Source organism: Coturnix japonica, chromosome 2 (genome assembly GCF_054131305.1).
Source record: "Coturnix japonica strain WE chromosome 2, WE-NBRP24, whole genome shotgun sequence".
Taxonomy (NCBI): domain Eukaryota; kingdom Metazoa; phylum Chordata; class Aves; order Galliformes; family Phasianidae; genus Coturnix; species Coturnix japonica.
Genome location: NC_140664.1, coordinates 73025245 through 73048372, shown reverse-complemented (window position 1 = coordinate 73048372; position 23128 = coordinate 73025245). Strand labels below are relative to the sequence as shown.

The window sequence follows — 23128 nt, the reverse complement described above, 5'->3', positions numbered from 1 at the left end:
GCATGAGCAGGAGGGGAGACTTAGTGGTGGCTGAGCTCTGCTCTCTGGTGATAGTGACAGGACCCAAGAAAAAAAGCACAGAGCTGCATCAGGAGAGGGCCAGGTTTAGGGTTAGGAAAAGGTTCTCCACCAGAGAGAGAACCAGGTGGAGTCACCATCCCTAGAGGTGCTCAAGAGCTGTGTGGATGTGGCAGTGAGGGACATGGGTTAGTGGGCATCATAAGGATGGGCTGGCAGTTAGACTAGATGAGCTTAGTGGGTTTTCCAACCTTAATGATTCTGTGATGACCAGTAATAAGGTGGTCTCTTGTCACCAACACCCCTACAACAGTGAGGTCTGTCCAGCTGCTGCACACTGCCTCGTTACTAGCACTCCCTGGCTGCCCACCACAGGTGTGTTCATTGTGGGGCTGTGTACCTGAAGACTGAAATCTTCAAGTTTATAGTTGGGCAATAGCAGCTTGAAGTGCATCTGTAGCAAGTTGAACAAGGAAGGAAAAGAAGAAACAAAACCAAATCCCCATAAGAAAACCACAACCAACCACTGAAAACATATATGTTCCACTGTGTGAGTAGCGGCTCAGAGAAAGAACATTTTTATTTGGGATGTCACTGGCTTTCTGACATTCCTTATCAAAATGGAGTTGCCATAAAAATTAAGTAATACCTAATACTTTTAAACTGCAAATACAGCGTAAATAACAATTTCTTGCAACGTTTCTTTAATGCACATATACAGCACGTGTGATTGATCCCAGTGAATCCAGGTGTTTGCAGAATTATCCCATTATGTTGTTGCATGGTATGTGTAAAATTAAACACATGATGAAACATATGTGGATTGAAGACATATTAGGAACTTACAGAGGGGGAAAAAAAGGGATCTGAATACTCATTTCCAAACACGCTCAGTCAGACATGGGCAAACAGGTACAATACCTAGATGGCTTGGATGATATCAGCAGAAAACAGTCAAACTAAGACTCTTTGGACACACTTTTAACAGGGGAAAGAGGGAAGGAAGGTCGTTTCAGGAGCTCACACACACAGCTGGAGAAGACTGTGCATCAAACCACTATATCCCACCCGCAGCCATGCCCCCAACCCTCCCCCCTCTCCCATTACCTGCGGCAGCTTGGGATCGTTGATATCCCAGGTGAGCTTCATGCTGGGGGCAGCGGTGGGCGGCTGCTCCCGCTTTTATCGCTTCGGGGCGGCCCGCACCTCCTGCCCGGCCCCCGGGGGCGGCCCTGGGGGTGTTGGGGAGAGGGGGACTCCCTTCTGGGCATCGAGGGAGGTCCGCAGCACCCCGATTATCATCAGAGAGGCGCGGGGCTGCTTGGAGCAGCCTTGGGGGCTGGTTTTGCTGCGGGTTGGAAACTCTCCCTCCGAGAGAGCCATCGTGGTAATCAGAGGGTTGCAGTTTATTGGGAAGTTGCACACACTGGCTTTTTAGGGGTGAAAAACAGTAGATGTGCCTTTTGTTTAAATAAAAATATATAAGGAGGGTGGGGGGAAAATTGTTTTCAGTTCTCATAAACTGAAAGGTAAAATAAAAACGCGTGTGATGCTCCGGAGACCTTGGGTGCTTCGTCCTCCCGTAACGCTTTAAATGATCCCACCTGGCCAGGGGCTTTTCTCGTTCTCTCTTCTCCCCTGGGAAAGGCGTTCCATTTCCCTCCTTGTAGCGAAATAAAGCCGGCCTTACAGCCACACAGAGACGGGATGTAGGTACGGTTTGGGGGAGCGGTGGCTGCGAGAGAGGAGGATTTTAGTTTCGGGGCTGGAGACGGGTCAGCCCTACAGGAGCGCCGGGACACGGAGCCCTGCGGAGCACCGACGGTCGTTCCCCTCGGGCGGTAGGTGGGGAGCACAGCCCGGGCTGGGACTCCGTAGGTCTCTTCTCCCCCCCGCAAAGAAGCTGAAATTTAGTTTAGGAGTTAAAATGAGCCTTGGGGGAAAGAGAGGGGAGCTGAAAGTTTGTGGGGTTTTGACCAGAAAAGAGTTTTATTTTTCTTAATTGTTGGTGCTTCCTTTTATTTTTGAAGAAAGGAAAACAACGAAGAACGGAGTAGAGATAAGCAGTAACATGGCAGCCCACGCAGAGGACTATGTAAGAGCTTTTAAATGCATCTTTAGGTTTATTTTACAAATACCTACCTGTGTATTCTTAAAGGTGTGTACTTGCATGAATGCAGCAGTGCTCAGAGCTGTCAGTCATTTAATGGAAGTGGAGACTTAATATAGCAAAAGCCTTCAATTCTCCAACTTTACAAATAGTATTGTGAGTGTTTTCTCTTAATCAGTCCCGCAGTACTTCAAGTGCTTGCCTGTGTTAAATCTCTGCTCTGTTTTATTTCCCCTGTCTCTGCAGCTTGAATCTCTGCTAATTGATGCCTTTAAGGGAAAGGGGTACCAGAAGATAAGTGACCTGCTGCAAGAGACAGAAACAGACACGCTGCAGAAGTACAGCAGCTCTCTCCTTAGCCAGCTCGACAAAGCGCTGAGAAGGGTGAGTATCACAGCCTGTTTACCAGAGCTGATCCCAACCACCCTATAATGCTGCCTCTGTTACCCACGGACTGGGATGATGTGGCTCCCTGTCTTTTCATAGGAGCTGGACAGGAATGATTTCCACAATGTGTCCCTGCTGTTGAAGTGTATCCAGCTCTACTTCAAGAGTGATCTCCAACAAGGGACCAGCTTGTTTGTTGAGCAAGGACTCATAGAAAAGATGAGTATAACACCCTAAGCAAGTTACTAATGTGATATAGAGTTGCTTATATCAGGGGAAAGAATTTGTTGTGAGAGCTAGAATGTGGCTTATATGGTTCTGCCAAAAGTATATATATATATATAATATATATTTTTTCCAGGTATATTTCATGAGTTGAGTGAGGAAAATCTTTTACCTTCCTGATATTGTTTTCAGTGCATAAAACTAATATTATGGTTGTACCTATCACATAGTTTAACAGGACCGTGATTTCTTTTTTTAAGCGAACAGTGGAGGGAGGACAGGAGTTGATGAATTTCAATTGTGAAATAATAAAAATACAATAAATAGTAGAAATATAATACTTAATATCATATGCGTTATGTAATACAATAGAATAAATCTGTGAAATAATAGAAATATTCCAATTAAATTTCAAGTGCTGCTGCAAAATACTATGTTAGTAATAGAACTGATGAGCAACGTTGTGCTTTTATAACTTTAAAAGCTGGATATACTCCTTAGGCAGGTCTGCTTTTCCATTTAGTGCAGCAGCTGCATTTAATTTGTAACTGTGTTTTCTCTAATCAGCACAGTGCTGCTTTCAGCTGGCATCAGTTGTAGCAGAAGGCACCTGTGTCTGAGATGAATGATGCCAGGCTCTGATGGGCTGTGTCCATGAGTCTTCAGACCAACTCACTGCACCAATGCTTTGCAATGATGCTTTTTAGGGACATGGTTGCTCAAAATTACTTTCTAGAGAGAGTGTTAACCAATTCTTGCTAGTTTGACCTCTGTACCTCTAGTGCTGCATAGATCTGTAGCTACTCCTAGGTGTGTGATGCTGTTCAGTGTCTTGACTAGCATGTATTCATAACATACAAAAGCAAGAGCTTGGGAAGTTTCCTATGTGTTGTTTTACTTCCAGAGCATCTGGAACAGGTAATTTTGTAGCAGCTGTGATGCTGTAGAGCAGCATGATGAGGGGGTCTCAGGCACCAAGGGAAGGTGTGTTGCAATGAGAAAGGAGGGGAATATGGTGAAGTGGTACACAGTACATGGCTGCAGGAGTTGAGAACATTTCTGTGTGCACAAGCATTTCTGCAGATACATGTAGCCTAAGGTTTACTAGCTTGTTTCGTGAGGCTTTAACTGATTCTTTTAATTTTTACATGGTATCTTGGTTTGAAAGAGCGAGAACATTTGTGATCCTCATTGACCCAACTGAAAACAGTTTTTTGATGGTACTTCTGGAAGACTTCTTTGACTTTGCCCTGGTATGTACATGTAGTAAAGAGTGTAGAAGGGCTGTCTTTATTGTGCAAGATAGATGTTATTCACAAATAGTTTTCTATCAGGTGCAAATGCTTTTGCTGAGGTGGTTCTGGCTGTTTGTCCTTGTGCTGTTTGAAACAAATGATTTACTTTATAAAGTCTGATCTGTCATTTAGTTTTTATTTACAGTATTGATAACTTTAAGTTTACTGCAGTGCTCACATTCCAATAAGGAAAATGCTCTAGATCTCACTGTCTGCACACACACTCTTGGGTATGTGTGCGTAAACTGCTTGTGTGCATGCAGGCATCAGCCTAGCTGGATGTCTTTACTTACTAGAGCCATATTCCTGGATGCAGTTTGATTCATTTATTTACTTATTTTAGAAGATGGTAAAATATATTTAAGCAAAATCAGGCCTTCTTGTTCCTCCTTGAAACTATACAAAAGGCTCTGTAGATAAATTACTTCTCAGTTTGATGCCTTTGTCTTTCTGGCCCATTTCTTCTATATGTTTTCACTGTGGAGGATGAGGTGATGGTTATGAGTGTTTCTTTATGTTATCGGTTTTGTTTTATTCTTAGTGGTTTTTTTTGTTTGTTTGTTTGTTTTTTCCCAATGGACTCCAACACTCTTCAGATACTGCCTGCACCAATACTTGTATTTGAAGAGTGTAAACATAAATAGTGGTGTTATGGAAGGGTGCCTATATGTACACCAGGATGTGCTGGGATGTGGGTTTTGCAAGAATCAGGGTGCTGCTGAATTCCACGGGCAAGTGGATGCCCTGCTCCTTCATGCCCTGTATGGTGCAGGGTGCCCGTATGTGGCAGTGCTCTAATGGATGTGGGTGCAACAATATTTTAGGCTATTTCAGCCCCTGGGAGGTGTAATAAGCATAAGCACCGAGGTACTTTGACTACTGCAGTTTTTGAGTTGCTGTATCTTAATGTACACTTCCCTTACTTTTTCCATTAGGCGATTTGCAGATGCAGTAATGAAGGTCAGTATTTATTTCTCCATTCCTGTATTTTCTGAATCTCAGCCTCAGGAGCACATTTCTTAATGCTGTGAGAACCTTGTCCTCTATCTCTACTTTCTTCTTCCTCCTCTTCCCTCTAACATATACGTTGAAAACCTCCTCCCAGTTTCCTTTCTGTTTGTGTTTGTTAACACATATACCAGAGCACAAAACATTAATTTTTTATTTTTTAATATACTAAACATACTAGCTGTGGTATCTTGTTTAATTGGCCATCATCAAGTATTTCACTCAGCAAGTGGTTCTGATGAAAGTATGCCAACCTACATGCCATCCCTTTGTAAACCAGCATGGTAACTGCCCCCCTGTTTAAAGCTGAATCCATGGCTGGGATAGTTTTGCTTCTTTGAAGAACACCACAAACTGATGTTGTCTCACTTACCTTTTATGCAGATGTTATGCTCATTGCTAACTGTAGCCTGGCAAACTTTTCATAGGGAAGAAGCAGCTGGTGGACTTGTTTCTGCCTGAGCTAGGGCGTCTGGTGACAGAAGCAAGCATTTGCTGTGCTCTGCGGCAGGAGGTAAGGCCCATGCTTTGAGAAGAAAACATTAGGTGAGTGCGTGTGACAAAATAAAAGTGTGAGAAATATCTAACTGGCTTCTTTCTGTCCCTTTTCCATCCTCTGTTGGGGGAGAAAGGCTTTGAGGACTCTCAACTGTATACTTGACAGCATCCCACGTGAGGGCAGAAAGAAACTCCCGCTGTCGGAGGAGGTGTGTTTCCTTACGTAAGTATTTCTCCAGCAATCCCTGTTGCAGGGAAGGAGGCATTCAGTTGGGCTGCAGCACTCTCTGGCTGCATGGGGTACAGAAGTTACTGGGCTTCCTATTGTGTTTCATGCATGATCTTTTTCATAAAGTTTACACTTCTATTTAGTCTATTATTCTCACTTTAGTGTTTTATTTCTTCAACTTGTTGTGTCCTGTTCTTTCAGGAAGGATCTTGCAAAAACAATGCTGGAGGCTGGTGGTAAGAAGTACTTAGAGGTTATTCCTATGAAGCAAGAGTCCTCTGCCTTCATTTGCTTATTTAATGCAGATGAATTATGATTTAAATTATTTCCTCATAGGAGTTAATTTTAGGGGAGAAAAATCAGGTAGTAATTTAAGGAAGTCTTCGTAAAAAATGATGAGATATGACAATTCTGTTTTTTCTAACTAGTATTAGTGGTTATTATTAACTAATAGGAAAAGCTAAAGTGATGTATGTAGAAATGTAATGATGAAAGTAATTGCGACGTGTGCTTGCAGTTATTTTTAAGCAAAACAAAAAAAGCCAACCCAACACACCCAAACTTTAAGCTCAGATCTTTGGTGTGAACAAACCATTGTTATAGGAGTTTTATTACCTCTCAGGTCAAATCGTTTTAGTTTTCTCCTAGTCACAACACTTCTGGGGCAATGACTGAGTCACACTACACATACCATGACTGGAGTGTGGTGGCAGTAACGGTTTGCTCTCATCCTTTCCCTGGTATGCAAGGACATCACCCAGTGTGGCTGTGTGCAGTAGCTACTGGCATCCTTTGCCACCTGAGCGGGGAGGGTGCCGACAACTCACAAGGGCTACTGTCCTTGGCTACTTGACATTGTTATTTGCCCTGGGTAAACCCAAACAGAGGAATCAATTTATAGAGTGTTAGAGTAGTAGCAGTACTGTTCCTCTTGTGTTTCTGGAGGGGGAATATATTTATCCTGTGCTTATGTTTGCCATGTAGATTATGACCTTCAGGTTGCCCTTTCAGAAGCACTCTGTAGGCTAACAATAAAAAAATGGAGAGATGACCTTGTTAACCACTGGTTTGAAGATAAATATCTTGCTGAAGCTTTCAAAGAGATCAAGGATAAAGAATTTGAGACGGTGAGGGTTCTTATTTTGAAAACAACATATTTGACAAGACTGTATGGGGGCTGGTTTTGTTTGACTTCATGTCCTTGGAAGAAGTTCCCAGAGAACCGATTTTATAAATATGAAGTTACTTAGCTATTTGTGAAAGGTGTTTCTTCTTAGCCTGACAAATATAAAAGATCTCTTCTTTATGAAGTACTTACTTGTATGGTTTATGTTCAGATGCTGACTGGTTATGTGTTGCGTTGAACCCTCTGTAGCAATCTGAGTTTGTTTTCGCTAGTGGCCTTTGGTGCCACACCAATGAGTATAAAGCTTTTAACTGAAGTAGAGGCTATAGATCTACAATAACATATCACCTTTCCCAAAGAGAACATAACCTGATTTATTATTTTCTTTTTTAATGTTATTTGTCTTGAAGGACTGCAGAAAATTTCTTAACCAGCTAAATGAAAGGCTTGGGGATAAAAGAAGGTAAGCTGTGAATCAGGAGAATAAACCTCAATCCATTTGAAAACTGTTGGGGAAAAGTTGTTAACTTGTGTTATGTTCCACAAAAGTGATTTAGATCACAGGCATGAATTAAGTTGTTCTTAAGAAAAGGATTTTATTCGTTCTAATAGTGGTTCTTTTGAAAGTTAAAATTAACGAGGTAACACTTTCTTTTTCCTCTAAGCTTCTCTGAACTTCTTGAAAGTTATCAATTTTCTGTTTTTAACAGTAGAATTTAGTAGCTGATCTTAATGACTTCAGATTTCAGCTAGCTAGGTTTTGACTGATGTTGAATGTATCATATGATGTCTGCTGTTCTTCCAGAGTCTATTCACTTCCTTGCCTGTCTGCTTTTGCTGACGTGAACCAGGTAAGATATAGTAACACCGGGCTGCATTATCTACAGTGCTACTGCAGCTCAAGTAGTTACTTTGTGCAGAGTATTCTTTAATGAAAAAATTAGATGAAGAAGCACTTAATTTTCTGGAGTACAGCATGTAACTTTCCATTCTAGTTCAAGAGTTTTCTTGTTTGTCAACCAAGTCCTAGCTTACTGCTGCTGACTTTGCTTTTGTGTCAGCCAAATGACAGAGGCAACACTTCTCTTCATGGTAATGACTGAAGAGAGATCTAAAATGCATCAGGAGAACTCTGATTCCTCTGGCAGGGCTCCTTCCAGACTGCGAGAAAACAATATCAGCTTGATGCCCATGTAGGAGAGGTCATAGTTGTGGTTATAAATTCTACAGATTGCTTTTTAAGCCTTCAAGTAAATTACATATTTGTGGCACTGTTCCTGACCAAAATCAAAACAAAGTCACTTTGTTGAATGCTGGTACTGCTGCTTTGGCTTATCTCATGTGCTCAGAAATCCAGAAGGCTTCAGAGTCTTTACTTGATGCCAACACATGGGCATTTGCATGAGGTATTTCCTTTCACTTGGCTGATTTACAGCCCTGTTCTGACTTGTTGGGTATGACTAGATGAATTCTAGGCCTGCAACTTGCAGATTGACTCCAAGTTAACTTTCTGGGACATATACACATGCAAATATATAGGGCAACTTTTTTCAAATTTCATTTTGTTGAAGAAAATTGAGAACGATATACCAGAGGAAATGGCAATACTACTGCCATGTTTTCCCAGGTGAAGAAGCCATCAGATGAGAAGCTGGACAAGTTCTGGATTGACTTCAACACTGGTAGTCACAGTGTGACTTTCTACATAGATAGTACCGAGGTAACCGTAAAGCCCTGGCAACTCTGATCTTGCCTAATGCAACAGGTGGATGTTCTATTGCTGATGTGTTGGTTTTGGTTCTCCAAGGGTGTTCTCTGGGACTCTGTAAGGCTGCAGAAAGAAGCAGTCAGCTGTTACAGTCTAAAGGGTAAGACTTGGCTGCTCACCATACCTTCTGTTTGTCCACAAGTCTGCAAGGCAAAGGGAGCCAACATAAAACGTCAGAACTATTTGGTGATGGTGATGCCTTCACTTCTCTATGCTGAGTAATTTGATCACTTCGCACCAGCATTCCCTATACTGATTTGTGGCTTGTGCTTATGTTGAAGACTGGGTTTTCAGTGTCCTTTCACACTGTTTAATTGACTGGTGTGAGTGAACACCTTCACTAGTCAATCAGGCTCTATAGAAATGCATTTCCTGAATGATGCCTGGGGAACAGCTACACTGCTGTTAAAAGCAGAACCAAAACAGTGATCAAATGTGTGCCAGACAGGTGGAACTACCAGTGCTTCTCTGAGCCTCACCAGTCTACTGTGTGTAGGTGGCTCCTCCATGTTGTGTCCTGCAGTGGCAGTAGAGCCATGAGGAAGAAGGGTTTGCCTGTGTTGTGGATGTACTATACTTTCCACCTGGCATGAACTGCAAGACCATATTTGCAGTAAAGTTCTGCAAGTTGCTGAGGTGACGCAGGGAGCAGGTTGTTCCCTGCACCCAATCGGGGTGTATTGAGAAGGCTCATCTGTAGATATGAGGGTAGGGGATGCATAATCACCTGGAACCAGTGAGAAAGAAATGGATCGGCAATGTAACTGGAAATGCCATGGGCAAGGTGTGAAAGAAACTGCCTAAAAATAATAATAATAAAAAGTTCTTGGGACAATAGACTGAATGTCTTGGTCTAAAAGAGGTATGACTTTTCTTTTCCCTACAGAGGATGGTGGAGAAAAGATAGTCAGAATTTACATGAAGATACCTGTTACTCTTAACAAAACAGAAGCAACAAAAATCAAGTTACATTTCAGTGCTGAGTATGAAATCTTAAGTATACTTAAAAAAGTCCTTGGAGATGAAAAAATGATGGTAAGCTCTTGGTATTAGGTTTCTTTTTTTTTTCTTTACTAAACTGTGTTTTATTGATATGCGCTTGGTGAAAACATCAAGTGGCTTTTTTCCTACCTGCTTGTTATGTATTATTCTTCCCCTTGAGATTTGTTTGGTTCTGAATATGGCTGTTCTTCTCTTTGGCCTGAAAGAGATAGTAGGTACTTCATAGGAAAAAAGTCTCTAGGGACTTTAATTTATGCTTTAGAAGCTGGAAGGGTTAAACTGTATTATTTATAAGTTGATTGATATGATCACTTCTGCTGAGTTTCTGAAGGAGGTAATAAAACCTGATGCACTTAATTACTTGAACTGAACTGTGAACAAATTCTTACACTCAAAGTACTGCACAAGTTGAACTAACAGTGACGTGAGAAGCTGGTGAAAAGAGGCATGGCAAGACACAGACTGACTTTGCAGATACTACTTTTAATCTAAACAGTAGAAGCATTTTTATAAAAAATGCTCACTTTTATTATGAGATAATGGAAGAACACAGGAGGGTGTTTTTGTTATTTATCAGTTTGATAATTTTTAATATGTTTAATCTGCAGACTGTGGGATCTATGGAAAATATTATGTCAGAATAAATAGTCACAGTGAAGTGGCAGGGGATGAGATGTTTCCAAATGGTCGGCTTGACTGGCATCCAATGATTTGTTGCTGGTGATTAACAGATGTTACTTATGCTAACTGTATGCTAACAGTAGCTAACTGAATTTGATACAGGATTCTACTTTAAGGTCATTTCACGTAAGATTCCTTCATTCTAACAGACAAATGTGGGTGAAGAGGAGTCCATCCACACTGGGAAGCAAACCAGGCAGAATGAAGAAGGTGATCTTTTTTTTGTTGTTATTTTATTTTCTGGGAATCAAGTCATTAGATTTCAAGATGAGTATCTTTACTCACAGTCCACTACTTGCAGTTAGTCACATTTAAAACAAAACACAAAAGACAGGGAAACAACTCATGGAGACTGGATATGTGCACTGGCAGCTACAGCGTGTTTCAGGTTTCTTCAGTCAAATATCCAAAAGAGCTACTTCTAGCTGTAGGTATGGGACAGCAATTCTTTCACTAGTCCTTCCCTTTTCTCTCCATTTACAACCCAAAGTAAGCTGTAATGGAAGTCTTCCAGATGCTGAAGGGCACAGGTGAGGAAGCTCTTCTGTCAGTGTTAAACCTTGAAGCATGTACACAGGTAAAAAGTGGGCACTACTACTCAAAGCATTCAAGCAGTGCAAGGGGTAGAATGTAGTTTGTCTCTAGATAAACACCCTTTGTAGTGCCTTTTGGAGAATCGAACAATGAAACAGATGGTGGAAGATCTAGTCTGGTGCTTCAGTTGGATACAAGATGTTTGTGCATGTGTTGCAGAGCTAGGGGTTAAGGCAGTAAACGCACATCTTCATACATGATGAAATATGTGAGCTTAAGATGCTGATTTATTGAGCATTTAAATTTTTCCTTTGTTATTTGGAGTTTTTTAATGTTTTACCAAGCATGATCTTGATGTTTGTCTAATAGTTGGTACTGTTACACCTTTACATATGTGCTTAAGAACAGGGAGGTTTATGTGTTTGAATATCATGAAGATATTCTCATCCAGATTGTTGTTTTGCAGTAACACCTCAGTCCAGTGATCTACAGAAGAGGAAAGATCCTGAAAACTCTGAAAATGTGGAACCCATACCAGGAAACTTGATTTCACAACACAAAGAGCAGTTAGTGGGCACTGTGGCAGTGAGTCTTATGTCTCCTTTTTCTCCTCCAGTTTTTCACAGGTGTAGTTAAAACTTTCTTTTCAAGAAGCCTGGTTTGTTCTCAGACCTGACCTATTTTTAAACTTCACCTTTCTCATATTAATGGGAAGTCAGCCTAAATACTTGTCCCCAGATCTGAAATACTGGCAAAATGCTTAAATAAAACAACAAAAAACCCACAACTTGCCTTACAGGGTGAAGATGGAACGATCTGTGGTGCTCATAGTTTCACTCAAATATAACTCAAAGACTATCACTATATGTGAATAGCAATGATGTTGTAGCTATTGCTGACACTGAAATTCTGGTCTTGTAAAACAAATAAGAAACCTCAGAAAACCCCACTTCTTTATTAAATGTCTGTTGATGGTTTCATGTCTCCAAGCAGAAAACACCTAACTCTGATGTCACCGTGATTGCAGTGAACCAGCAGTCTGGCCTGGATGAAGCTGACCAAGGCTCAGGTCAGGCATGGCTCCCTTCGGTTCCTTAAGCGTGACCCAGTTAAGAGTCACCTGGGTGACATGGTGAAGGTTCTGCTTTTGAGGACTTTCCAGTGAAAGCAGGCAGACAAAAACTTTTACTAAGTAGCTCCAGAGGATGAAGCTGTAGTTTCCTTGTCTTCTTCAGCAAACAAGCCCAGAACTCTATCTCCAAGGATGGATGTGAAGTCTAGGTAAGTGTCTTTCAAGTGAGAAGCTGAAAGGTATTGGCTTTTTTTTTTTCTTCCCTTGGGCTAAAGTGCATGTGATTATGAGGTTTGTTTCATCAGCTATGAAAAGGAAAAAATAAACCACTTTGCCATCCTGATTAGCAAGGTGATGCTACCTCTCATGCCTAGTTCAATTAAAATGCAGTGTAAGTGTACACCTGTATTACAGGTAGCTCAATTTCTGTTGCATGCTCAGCTCATCAAAGGCATAGCTGTTTGTAATAAGGACCGTGATTTTTGTGTAAGGTCATGTGAAATTGCGTCCACCTTGGTGTTACTGATACCATTTTTCAGAGCTGTGAAGGACAGTGTTATAGTTCATGAGTTACTCTTCTATAGAAGAGCTTTTCTCCCTGTGCACGTGCTAACCCACTGCTTTAAGGCTTATTGGTACAAGTTCCTCTCCTCTCAATACTTCTTAAATGGAAATACTTCAGGAATGGACTATCTGGGCTTTAAAACACTATCCCCTCAGCACTGTGTTCACTTGTGTATCCTCCACAGTGAGAAGCCCCAGGAAGAGAAACTCATGGAGGCATCAGTGCCCAAGGTATGTTTTTACTCACCTGAGTTAAGATACATGAGGCAAGAGATGAGATGTTCTGGTGGTCTTTCTACCAGGTTTATGAAGTATATATATTTAACCTGAAAGTTCAGGTGTTTTTGTAACACTTGACCCTGCACAATGAGTTCAAAGCTTCTAAACTATTTCTCTTATACCCTTGATATCCTGTCCCCTTGGCTTCAGCATCAGAAGTCCAATGCTTCCTGGTAGGAATTAACTATGCAGCTACAGCTAGGCTGTTGTTGTGACAGGGAGACTTGCTTCCTGATACTCCTTACCTTTGCTTTTATCAGACTTTAGAATGAATACATGACTTTGCATATGACAGCTTTTAATCCCATAACGTTTTTCTTTCTAGAAGGTTGGTACCTTTGAAAGGAGAACCAGATCAAAAGGTTTGGTCAAGCAGAAGACTGGAGGCAGGTATGGTGCAAGCACACAGATCTGGTTCTGATCTGGTGGTTTTTATTTCATAGCTGCAAAAATGGAACATGGCTGTCATAACAGGGCCCTAGGTCCTAGCTGTTTGGTATTTCCTGTCCTGGAGCTCTGAGATGGCTTTTTCTTCCTGCTGTGGTTTTGGTCGACCAGGTGTTTGACTTCATGTGTCCTGGTCTAATCTAGTGATTCTGAGCTTATAAAATATGCTTGGATTAATTTTTCTTGATTGATTGTAGATAGGAATGGAAAACTGTAGTGCAAGGTGTCAACATCACTGCATAGTCTGTGTTTTAAGCTTAAGTACCTTGGTGCTCCTCTTTAGAAAACAGGAGTAATGGAGCTGGAATGGAGAAGTGGCTTAAGTGCAGTCATGATGCTCCCTCTAGTGCTTCATCAGAAAATTCATTGAGCATTTCTTTCTAGTTAGAAGTCTCACTGAGAAGCGTGTAATTCTTTCTTCTTTTTGTCCTTTTGCTTGTGAGAAAAGGAGAATTTGCTGCATGTTGAGAACTAATCGTATGGCTTTTCGAAGTAGCTGTTATTTGGTGAAAGAAAAATACCCTTCAAGTAATTAAAGGCACAAAAACTAAACGAGAAAAGTGATTAGAGAACAAATATTTAAATTCAAGCTCCCAAAAGGGAATTAAATGTTAGTTTGTTTTTTCTTGAATGCTTCTGAACTTCTTTCATTCATGACTTTCTCCTACTATGTGCTAAGGAAGAAGCAAATGTTATAGATACATAGATATAGATGTAGTGGAGGCTGTGAGAACACTGTATTTAAGCATATGGTACTTATTTATTAACTTTGTCAAATAGTAAACACTCACAGTTTATTCCCCCTCCCTCAGTAGTTCTCAGTGCCTTTGGGTAACTGCTCATGACATCCTGCCACACTGTGCTGTCTTGCAGGAAGGACTCCTACGACTTTGAGGTTTCAGACTCTGCAAGTCATGAGACGGTAAAGCTGAGGCATCTTTTAGGGGCTGTTCTGAGCTCATGGTTCAGCCAGAGAGCAGAGATTTATAGTGGGGGAATACCATATGTGCTGCAAGGGTGGGTGTGCTCACATAGCGAAACAGCTTGTATTTCTTTTTAGTGTTATACTTAAGGAATGGTTTTCAGGACTGGGGAGATTTTTTGCTATAAACTGGACACTATCCAGTCCCTTCTGCTACCACTGGGTGTCAGCATGGACTCTTATGTGGTGTGCTGCCTGATGTCCTGATAGCTCTATCGAAAGTCTCTCTGGGTAGAAGTGCTCTAATTTTGGAGATTATTTTACAGAATAAATAAACTTCAAGTCAAACAAGTGTGTGTTCTTTTTTATTAGGTTGCTGAAGCCAAAGGGAAGGTTTTGGGGATGAAAAGTTATTCACAAAATCAGAGGTACAGGAGCACCATCTGTAAAATGCTTGTTTGTGGTAAGAACAGTTCATTGCCTTAGTTAAACTGCTGCAAGTGAAGAAGGCTGTGGTATGTATCCAAAATAGCAGTTCCTTACTAAGCTGTCATAGCATCTGCAAATGTTGGATGTATCCAGTAGCAACATTCAAAGAGAATCTGAAAGTGTGTAAGTTACAGAAGAGAAAAATTACTCTTGTCTACAATTAGGCTCCATCTCTTAAGCTGATTTGCCTTTAGGAAATACTGAAGCCCTCCATCTTTCATTTAGGTGCTAAATTTTGGATATTCCTGAATTGTTACTTTCAGAAACCAGACAAAGAAGGGAAACCTGGCAATAGAAATGCTGAGTTCTAATTATGAATTCAGCCTTGCTATTAATCTAAATGTTTTTGTAATTGATGAAGTACAGTTTATTTAATTTGTTAATAGTGCAATTGATAAATGAACTAATAGTGGCTATGCATGAATAGCTTGCTGGTGTCTTATCATGCCCTGCTGCTGCTGTTTGGCTGTGAGAGGAAGCAGTAGGATGCTCTAAGCCCTGTACTGGCAAACGGCAAGTGTCTGCTCCTAGTATTTTTATGCAGCTTGAAATGCTTCATGTATTGCATGGTGGGGAGGAAGAAATGGGGTAATTTCCTTTAGAGGAAAGGAATGGCTGGTTTGCTTTTTGGAGAGCTGGCTGAACAGGACTCCTAATGGTGCCTTTCATCTTAGTTATAGAATGCATCTCTTCTCTGAAAGCAACAATGAAAAAACAAGCAACAGTGAGAGTGAGAAAAGCTGGATTCTCAACTCCCAGAAAGAGTCAGTGCCAAAATCTCTCAACTACACCCGAAAAAGGCACAGGATGAGAAGGAAATTAAAAGGTAGGCTTGGGTCATATCATGCGTTGTAAGCAGGTAATGCTATAGGTGAGGAAGTGGCTGGTGGTTGCTTGTGGAAGAGGATTCCTTTTCTTTCTCCTGCAGCTGGCATTTTTAGCCATGTTGCAGACCAATGGAGATGGTTCCCAGTTACGTTGCTGGTAACCAGGTAAACTTTTCTCCCACAGTACTTCCAGTTTCATCTCCAAGCAGCAGCAATGAAAACCAGGTGGAAGAGGTGAGGAGTTGTCGTGTAGATTTAGAAACAGTATCAACGCAAAATGTGAGTGAGTGGGAGTCAGTATGTTGGAATCCTCTTTTTCAAGCATTCTAATGAACAAATGCCAATTAGATATTACTGATGCTGGTGGCCTGCTAGAGACCGAGGATACAAGTCCTCTGCTTCCAGCTATAGCTTCTGGAAAGCTAGCCATGAGTTATACTGACAAGGCAGCAAGTGGATCAGATGTACATAAAGCACAATAAAACACGGTTAAGTAATGCCAGGTTATTCCAGTGCCCAGCTGTTAGGTGCTGTGTCTCAAACATTCCGAAAACGTTCCTACCTGAATACAGCAAGTATGGGAAAAGTATCTAGAACTTAAAGCCGCACTGTAAGTTTTAATCTTACCCTGAAAGCCTTTTCTATTTTCTCTTGACTGAAAATTCTTTGATTCTGCTGCTGGAAAAACTTAATCCATTATATAACTCTACTGGCCAAATGCAGAACTTTAGTGTGCAGGTAAATTCAGGGCACAGCAATGAAGAGAGCTTTAAGTTTGTGTTAGGCACATTTTGAGGCCTCTGCTGTTATACATCTTCAAAAATCCACTAAAGAAAACAAACAAACCTAATTGTATTGGAAATACATATTGAGACTTGATTTTGTTTTAGCGGGGAGCGGCAAGACAAAAGGATGAAAAGAAAGCGTCAAGGAAAAAAAGTACATCCACCTCCAAGAGAGATGATTTACCTACAGTGGATCTTGCTGGTATTTCTTTTTATATTGTTCAGTGTATTAGAAAAGTATTTTGGCCTTTTATTTTTTTTTCATGTTTTCCTCATAAAGTGTGGATATTAACATAAGTGTTGCCTATGAATTGGCATTTTCTTCTGTGTTGTAAAGCAAGTACCGAACATGGGCAAACTGTGACTTGTATTTCAGGTTTGTGTAAAGCTGGCTGAGCTTTCTTCTGTTTTCTGCAGTGCTGATTAACTTTTAGCATTCTTATATTAATGGTAGTTCATGTATGTGTAGGTGGTGTAGGGAACCTGCTTTAGCAGGGAGGTTGGACTCGATGATCTCTAGAGGTCCCTTCCAACCCCTACAATTCTGTGATGTGGTAAAACAACGGATGTTCATGGTAAGGATGTGCACAGCTTTTATGCTGGCATGCCTGGAGCTTCACCCATGAATAGTATAGGTGATATTGCCCATACATCATGGTGAGTCTGGTCACAGGCAGGGAAGGCTGAATCCTTTGGCTACCCTCTCACACAGGTGAGGTCCCATCAGAGGAGCCTGAAGGCACATGGCAGCCGCCGGATGTATCAATGGAGGAGCACTCTGTGGAGGAGGCAGCGACACAGGTTCTGTATGCAGTGCTTGAGTTGTTCCCAACCTGCCCTGAGCCTGCTTCTGATCTGCAAGCCATCCACGCATTGTGTTATTTTGCTTTGTCTGCAGCACCTGGCAACTTGCCTGCCCCCTGGGTGTGCTGCCTTATTTTCTTTTCCATCTCTCCTTTAGAAGTTTCACAATGTGTCTGGTGAAAAAACAAGAGAAGAAGAAAGATTTAAGCGGAAGGACTCAGGTGTGTTGGTCTCAATAATGTGGGAGAGCTGGTTAAAAGGCAGAAAGGGATGTTGAAAGAGTTGTGGATTTCTTTATATATAAATTCCTAAACTCATTACTGTATGGAAACTGTTGACTCATGGCCTGAAACACTGATTGATCACCCGGGGAAAAGACAGAGTCAGCCCTGGGAGAATAGGTGAAGGCAATTAAGAAGGGATGGAGCCTGGCTGTACCTCTCTTAGACCCCATTTAAGGGCTGACTGCTGCTGGGGGGGTATTTATGGTTGGAGATCCCTCCTTTATGGAGTTTTTCCCCTTGACCCTAGATCTTAGGAGACAGGTGAGCATTCCTGTCCTGTTTGACCTTTTGCTATTCTACTCCTGTATTGATTTCCCACCACACTAATATTTCCAACTGTAACAATCACGAACTCTTGAAAGTCTTTTCCAACTTGAATGACTCTATAACTCTTAAATCCTTACTGTGATTATGGGGGAGCTACTAGCGTAGCTGGTCAGAGCTAGGAGGCTTACAAACTAGTAACCTGGGAGTAAATGTATGAAATAAGCAAAAGAATAAACCCTAAATATAATGATTTGGAGGTGCAATGCAACTCTAACTAAAAACAAATGACACACTTCAGAAAGTTTCTTTTCACATAATATAGACATAGGTAGAATGGCTAGAATAGTGGGACAAAAAATGAATCTCTGATATGGAAATACAGTAGTTTTCTAGTTAGCTACGTAGTATAGTCAGGTTCTCCCCTTTTGTAAGGGGAGAAGATTTGCTGGTCAAGTCTTGTCTTGTGTTCTGTCATGTGAAAGTGTGATGCCATGCACTAAATTGAAGTTGCCTGCTTTTCTGCTGTATTGGTAATTCCAGCGGTGTTTTTTGCTTGTGTATCCGGTAGGCACAGCTATGTGCCTCCTGGTAAAGAACAGGGGAACTGAAACCTCTCCCCTTCTCCTAGATGCATTAAGTGGCACCATTGTGAAGAAACCCAGGATTTTCAGTTGGGAAACAAACCACTTGTCCTCCGAGTCACCCTTGAATCCAAAAAAACCTCTGTATTCAGTTGAGGAGGAAGAAGAGATCAAAAGAGGTAAAGTCAAATTGGCACTGAAGGTGAAGCATTGAAATGTTATCCAGTTTTTTTAATTGGTGGACATCAGATTCATGTGAAAGCTTGAGGGATGTGGGAGAGAGAGAGAGAGAGAGATCTGGAGGGAGGATATCCACTTCAAAAGTCAGTGTAGCAGAAGGCCTGTCTTATGGGTTTGCTTGTTGGATGCCATATGTTTGGAAGTGTGAATGAGGAAATCTGGGGTTCCTGACCACCATCTGCTCAGGTAGCAGTGCCTTCTAGTCTTTCTGAATAGTGATTGTCAAGAGTAATTAGAAATAACTTGTTTTATAGAAAGCATACAGATAATGGACAAACAAACTGCAGTTATTGGGCAATGGACCTCTGTCATCTTGCGTTGCTATCTGGGAATACACTTCTCCATGATAATGAACATTGTTGTTTAAATCTCCCTGCAGTATCACATGGGTTTGTTTCGCACTAAGGCCTCCCCCCCTCCACCCCAGCATAGAATTAACCAGGCTCATGCTTTCTTGTAGGTCAGGAAACCATTGATGTGAATACTGCGTTTCTTCCCAAGATGCAGCATAAAGATATTGGTGATTCAGGAGTGATTGCTGTATTTGAAAGCTTTACCAACCAGCTAAAGCAACTGTTCTGGGTAACTTGCACTTTCTTAACATCTATGCCTTGGGTGGTGTTTTGGTTACAGTGTCTGTTAGCCTGAAGCTCTTAGAACACTTTTGGTAGCCCCTCAGAAGTCCTATAGGAAGCTCAGCATAAAAAATCCATAGGTTTCCCATAATGAAAAATAGAAAGCAATGCAGACTGCATCTAGTCACTGAAACACATGTAGATCCACAAGGGTGTGCTGGTATCTCCCAGATTGGTGGTTTGCAGAGGTGGTGGTTTCTCAGTGAGTAGTATGTGTGCTGTGTATTGATGGTTTGCTCGCAGTATGGACATACTTGAGATTCAGAGTGGGGGACCAACTGTTACTGTCAGTTTAGTTTTAATGAGTTATGATGGCATAAAACCAAGACTAGTATGAGAGAACATTATCAGAATATCATGTTATGAAGCTTTTTAAACAAACCAGACTATAAGATTTATACTGGATTTACATTTTGTACCATGAAGCAATTATGTTGTTGTTTTGTTGTTTTTTTTTTTGTATTTTAATTATGTCAGTGTGTGTTCATGGAAATTTCTGCAAACTGGGTTTTTAGGTTTGGGGTTATACCACATGCCTGCTCTTAATGGTGTGTCCTGTGGTCAGTCCAGGTACAAAGAGATGGAGATGTCTGCACAGAACACGCTGAAGACTTCTGAGAAGAACGTTTCTGCTCTGCTGAAAGAGATTCACAAGTGCAGGTGAAGTGTCTGCTGAATGAAGTGTCATTAGCTCCATATGAACTCTGATTTCTTACAATGAAATGCTTCTTTGTAAGAGGCCCTGTCTTCTATAGTTTTTAAGGCAAAATGGGGTGTGTGTCTCATCTTTTCTGTAAAGAGAGTTTCAGAAGAATGGCTTTGTTTCTCCTCTCTTGAGGAGGTACAGGGGATGGTTGATTTCAGCGCAAAGAATGCTTGAGTTAGGAGTGGCTGATAAAGCTATCCACTTCTTGTTGTCATTGCTGCTCATAGGTCTGCTAAAAATTCTTGTTATGCTTAGTAGCTTCTCTTGTGGTGTTTCAAGGGAGTGAACAAAGGAGACTGGCTGATTTACTTAAAGAAGTGGGGGAGAAGTACTAAGAGGGGCTTATTTATTCAAGCTTTGTTATACAGCCATTTCTATGGACTGTCTCCATGTGCTTGAAAAAAATGGCAGCTAAAGGACTTTACAGGCAATCACCCAATGGGTTTTGTTTTCCATTGCTAGACTGAACAAGCTGGAAGACTTCAAGCAGATTGTTGTGGAGGAGCTTGCCAGCCTCGAGAAAGATACTCAGATCTTGAGGAGCATGGAGAAGGATGCGGTGGTGTGTAGTACTTCTCTTGTGCCAGCTCATAGAGTGCCCCTTCCAAATTAATGGGGTTTTCTTTGGGCTGTTTTTAGGATTTCTGGAATGCACAGTTGTACAAACTGAATTCTTTCTGCAACCAGCAGAAGCAAAGGTATGCATTTACCAGCTGTCCAACCTGCTCACAGGTCCTCTTGTAGTTGAAGTTAGCCTGAAGGTGCTGTGGCACCTTCACTTGGTGTGTTCATTAACAGAATCTTTGCAGCCCACAAGGACCTTAAACTGGTGCTAGGACTCAGTGAAGGACTCTGCATGGGAAGCTGTGCATGGCGGGCATGTACTTAGGTAAAGAGGTAGAGGGCTGGGATGGGATGCACATCATAGAATTGCAGATTTATCAAGGTTGGAAAAGACCTAGAAGATCATCCAGTCCAAACATATCATCTCTATCCAGGGATCAAAGGAGATGATACTCTTCTGTGTAAAAATGCTAATGGTACCAGTGCTGGGCATAAAGCTGCAGAAAGGATAGTCCTAAGTTTTGTTTTTATTGGTGAATATCACTGTTTTTATCTGTAAGCAATAGATGCCTCACAAACCAGCTCATCTCAGCTTACTTTCCCCACAGAATTCAGTCTGTTGACTCAGCCCTGGGTGAGACAGCTGAGAATTTTTCTAGTACAACTGTCAACACCACAGTAAGTGCTGTTTTTGTTTAAGACTCTTAAATTGTGCTGAGAAAGTTCTTAGTTTTGTTATGATTGCTTTAACTGGGGAAATGGGAGGGAAAGCAAAGTGGCTGAAAATCACTTGCCTAAGGGAGAAGATAAGGACAAGGCCATTATGTGGTAATACTTCTCCTCAGTATGTACGCTCCTTAGCTGTCTGCAACCTTCTTACCTTGCACAACATAAAAATTTGTATAATTTGGAATGTTTTTTCTTACCTTATTTTTCCCTCCCCTACAGCACAATGACTCAATGAAGAGTGTAGTAGAGAACGGTGTGTTTGTTGTTCCCTCTGACTAGCAGCCCTCTGATTCACTGGAGATTCCAGTGTTTAAAAATCCAGAGAAGATGGTCCTGTGAAGGAGATGTTAGTCTATTCTAAATGGAAAGAAAGATGAAGACAGTGATAATAACATTGATAATGAGTTTTTTGTTGTCGTTTTGTTTAAAAACAACGTATGCTTGTTGAATTGTTTAGTTTTGACCTGTGTCCAAAACACTGTTCCTGCAAAACTGTAAGATAGGCTCATTAAATACCAAAGAAACAGCAAATGGACTGAGTATAATGACTTAACCAACAAACTGATGCACGTTGGCTGCTCAGCTCTGGATTGTAGAGAAGAAAACATGAAGGGATCTACTGGATGTTGGCTATGTGCCTGGTGGCATTCTGCAGACTAAAGGGCAAGAAACTTGGAGCACCACAGACATACAGGCAAGTGAAACTAGAGAAATTACTTCTAGAACCAGTCATTATTGCTTGCTGTACTTTGTACTTTCCTGGAAGCTAATGTTTAGGATTGGATAAGTAACACCAAAGGTCTCTTGAAAGCAGTAGATAAACTTCACTATTTAACATCGTCCTCTCTCTCAGCAAGTTGGTTTCCTAAATTGCAGTTGCTCTTCACAGCATTAAATGCAGCCTGTGACAAACTTCACTCGTGCTGCTGCATCTTAATGAATGTGTGGGAATGTGGCATGGTCCCAAGCTTTGTTTCTACCTACTTGCCTTGTGAAACAGACATTGGATTGCTGTGTGATTTGGAGTGAAGGGTATCTCCCCTGCACGTATTGTGCCCTCATGGCTGCTAGGGTTGTTTCATCACTAAAAGCCTTCAGGTAGATGAGCCCGTTCCCTCTTAATAAGACTGCAGTGTCATGCCTGAATTGAGAACAGTGAAAATCCACAGCTGCCTTTGCCGAAACTGGAACACTTCCTGGAAGTAATGCTTGTTCCTTTTGCTGAAGTATTCCTGGCTGCGTGTGAGACAAGGCTGCGCTTCCATCTGTGTCAAGGGGTGGCTGGTTCTTTCTTTCCAAGTTGATTTATAAGCAAAGACTTGTTCACTCCTGCTCTTCCCACAAATCCAGAACTGGCCTGCCTTCTGCTATTTGTAATGTGTAAAAAACTAGAGCTGCTATTTTGTGACTGCTGGCTTGCCTTTATTTCCCTGGGGGCTGTCCTTGGTTACCTGACTATGCTGCATCCTTCTGCTGCTCTGCAGGATCTTAATGGACTTTCAGTGACTGCTGCATTTGTAACCTTGGACACACTACCTCCTTTGGGACAGATGTTGCCTTGGCTGGCTTAAGCTTGTTCATCTCCTGCTACAGCATGCTCATTACTTGAAGGGAAGGTCTGACACAGGAATCACAGTGAGACATGAAGGCTCTTCCTGACTTAAGGATCCTTTTCTCTTTTCCCTCTCAAATTATAGTAACAATGAATGGCCATTCATTTCTGTGATGATTTGTGGTGGTTTTACTGCTCTCCAAGTTAAAGCAGCCAAGCATTTAAGTTTGGTGAGCACAATGGAGTAGATGTCCCAGGTTCTCTTTTGCCACATGTCCCCACTGTTGGTGGATGGTGATAGAACACCATTTTCACATCACTTATGACTGTAAGAATAGTCACGTTTCTCATGTAATTATCTGTAGTAGGGGACTTAGAGGAATAAATTCATAGTATATTTCTTGTTGAATACCCATGTAATCCATCAGTAAAAAGTTTGGAAGGTGTGTTGAGCAGTTCAGGTGGCTCGAATAAAGGAGAAATCAGCCTCTTTCACTGAA

General features: G+C 41.4%; 2 protein-coding genes across 2 annotated transcripts in view; one reads left to right on the top strand and one right to left on the bottom strand.

The window, feature by feature from the left end:
* Nucleotides 1–1213, bottom strand: part of GCM2 (GCM transcription factor 2) — a 6196-nt gene extending 4983 nt beyond the window's left edge. The window contains exon 1 of the mRNA XM_015854611.3: nt 1126–1213. Coding sequence (XP_015710097.2) covers nt 1126–1167 — 42 coding nt within the window. The 5' untranslated portion in view covers nt 1168–1213. The remainder of the gene's footprint in view (nt 1–1125) is intronic.
* SYCP2L (synaptonemal complex protein 2 like) lies at nt 1166–23128 on the top strand. Its single transcript, XM_085539221.1, has 35 exons — nt 1166–1405; nt 2039–2113; nt 2375–2512; nt 2615–2734; nt 3889–3993; nt 4971–4995; nt 5472–5557; nt 5676–5764; nt 5972–6006; nt 6755–6897; nt 7307–7359; nt 7702–7747; nt 8524–8616; nt 8704–8764; nt 9551–9699; nt 10497–10557; nt 11348–11466; nt 11875–11950; nt 12117–12162; nt 12703–12748; nt 13122–13186; nt 14117–14165; nt 14538–14593; nt 15329–15480; nt 15666–15715; nt 16372–16468; nt 16979–17067; nt 17228–17291; nt 18250–18381; nt 18903–19024; nt 19643–19737; nt 20246–20345; nt 20423–20481; nt 20956–21025; nt 21296–23128. Exons 1-35 carry the CDS (start codon nt 1166–1168, stop codon nt 21353–21355), a joined length of 3066 nt encoding a protein of 1021 aa, XP_085395347.1. The 3' UTR covers nt 21356–23128.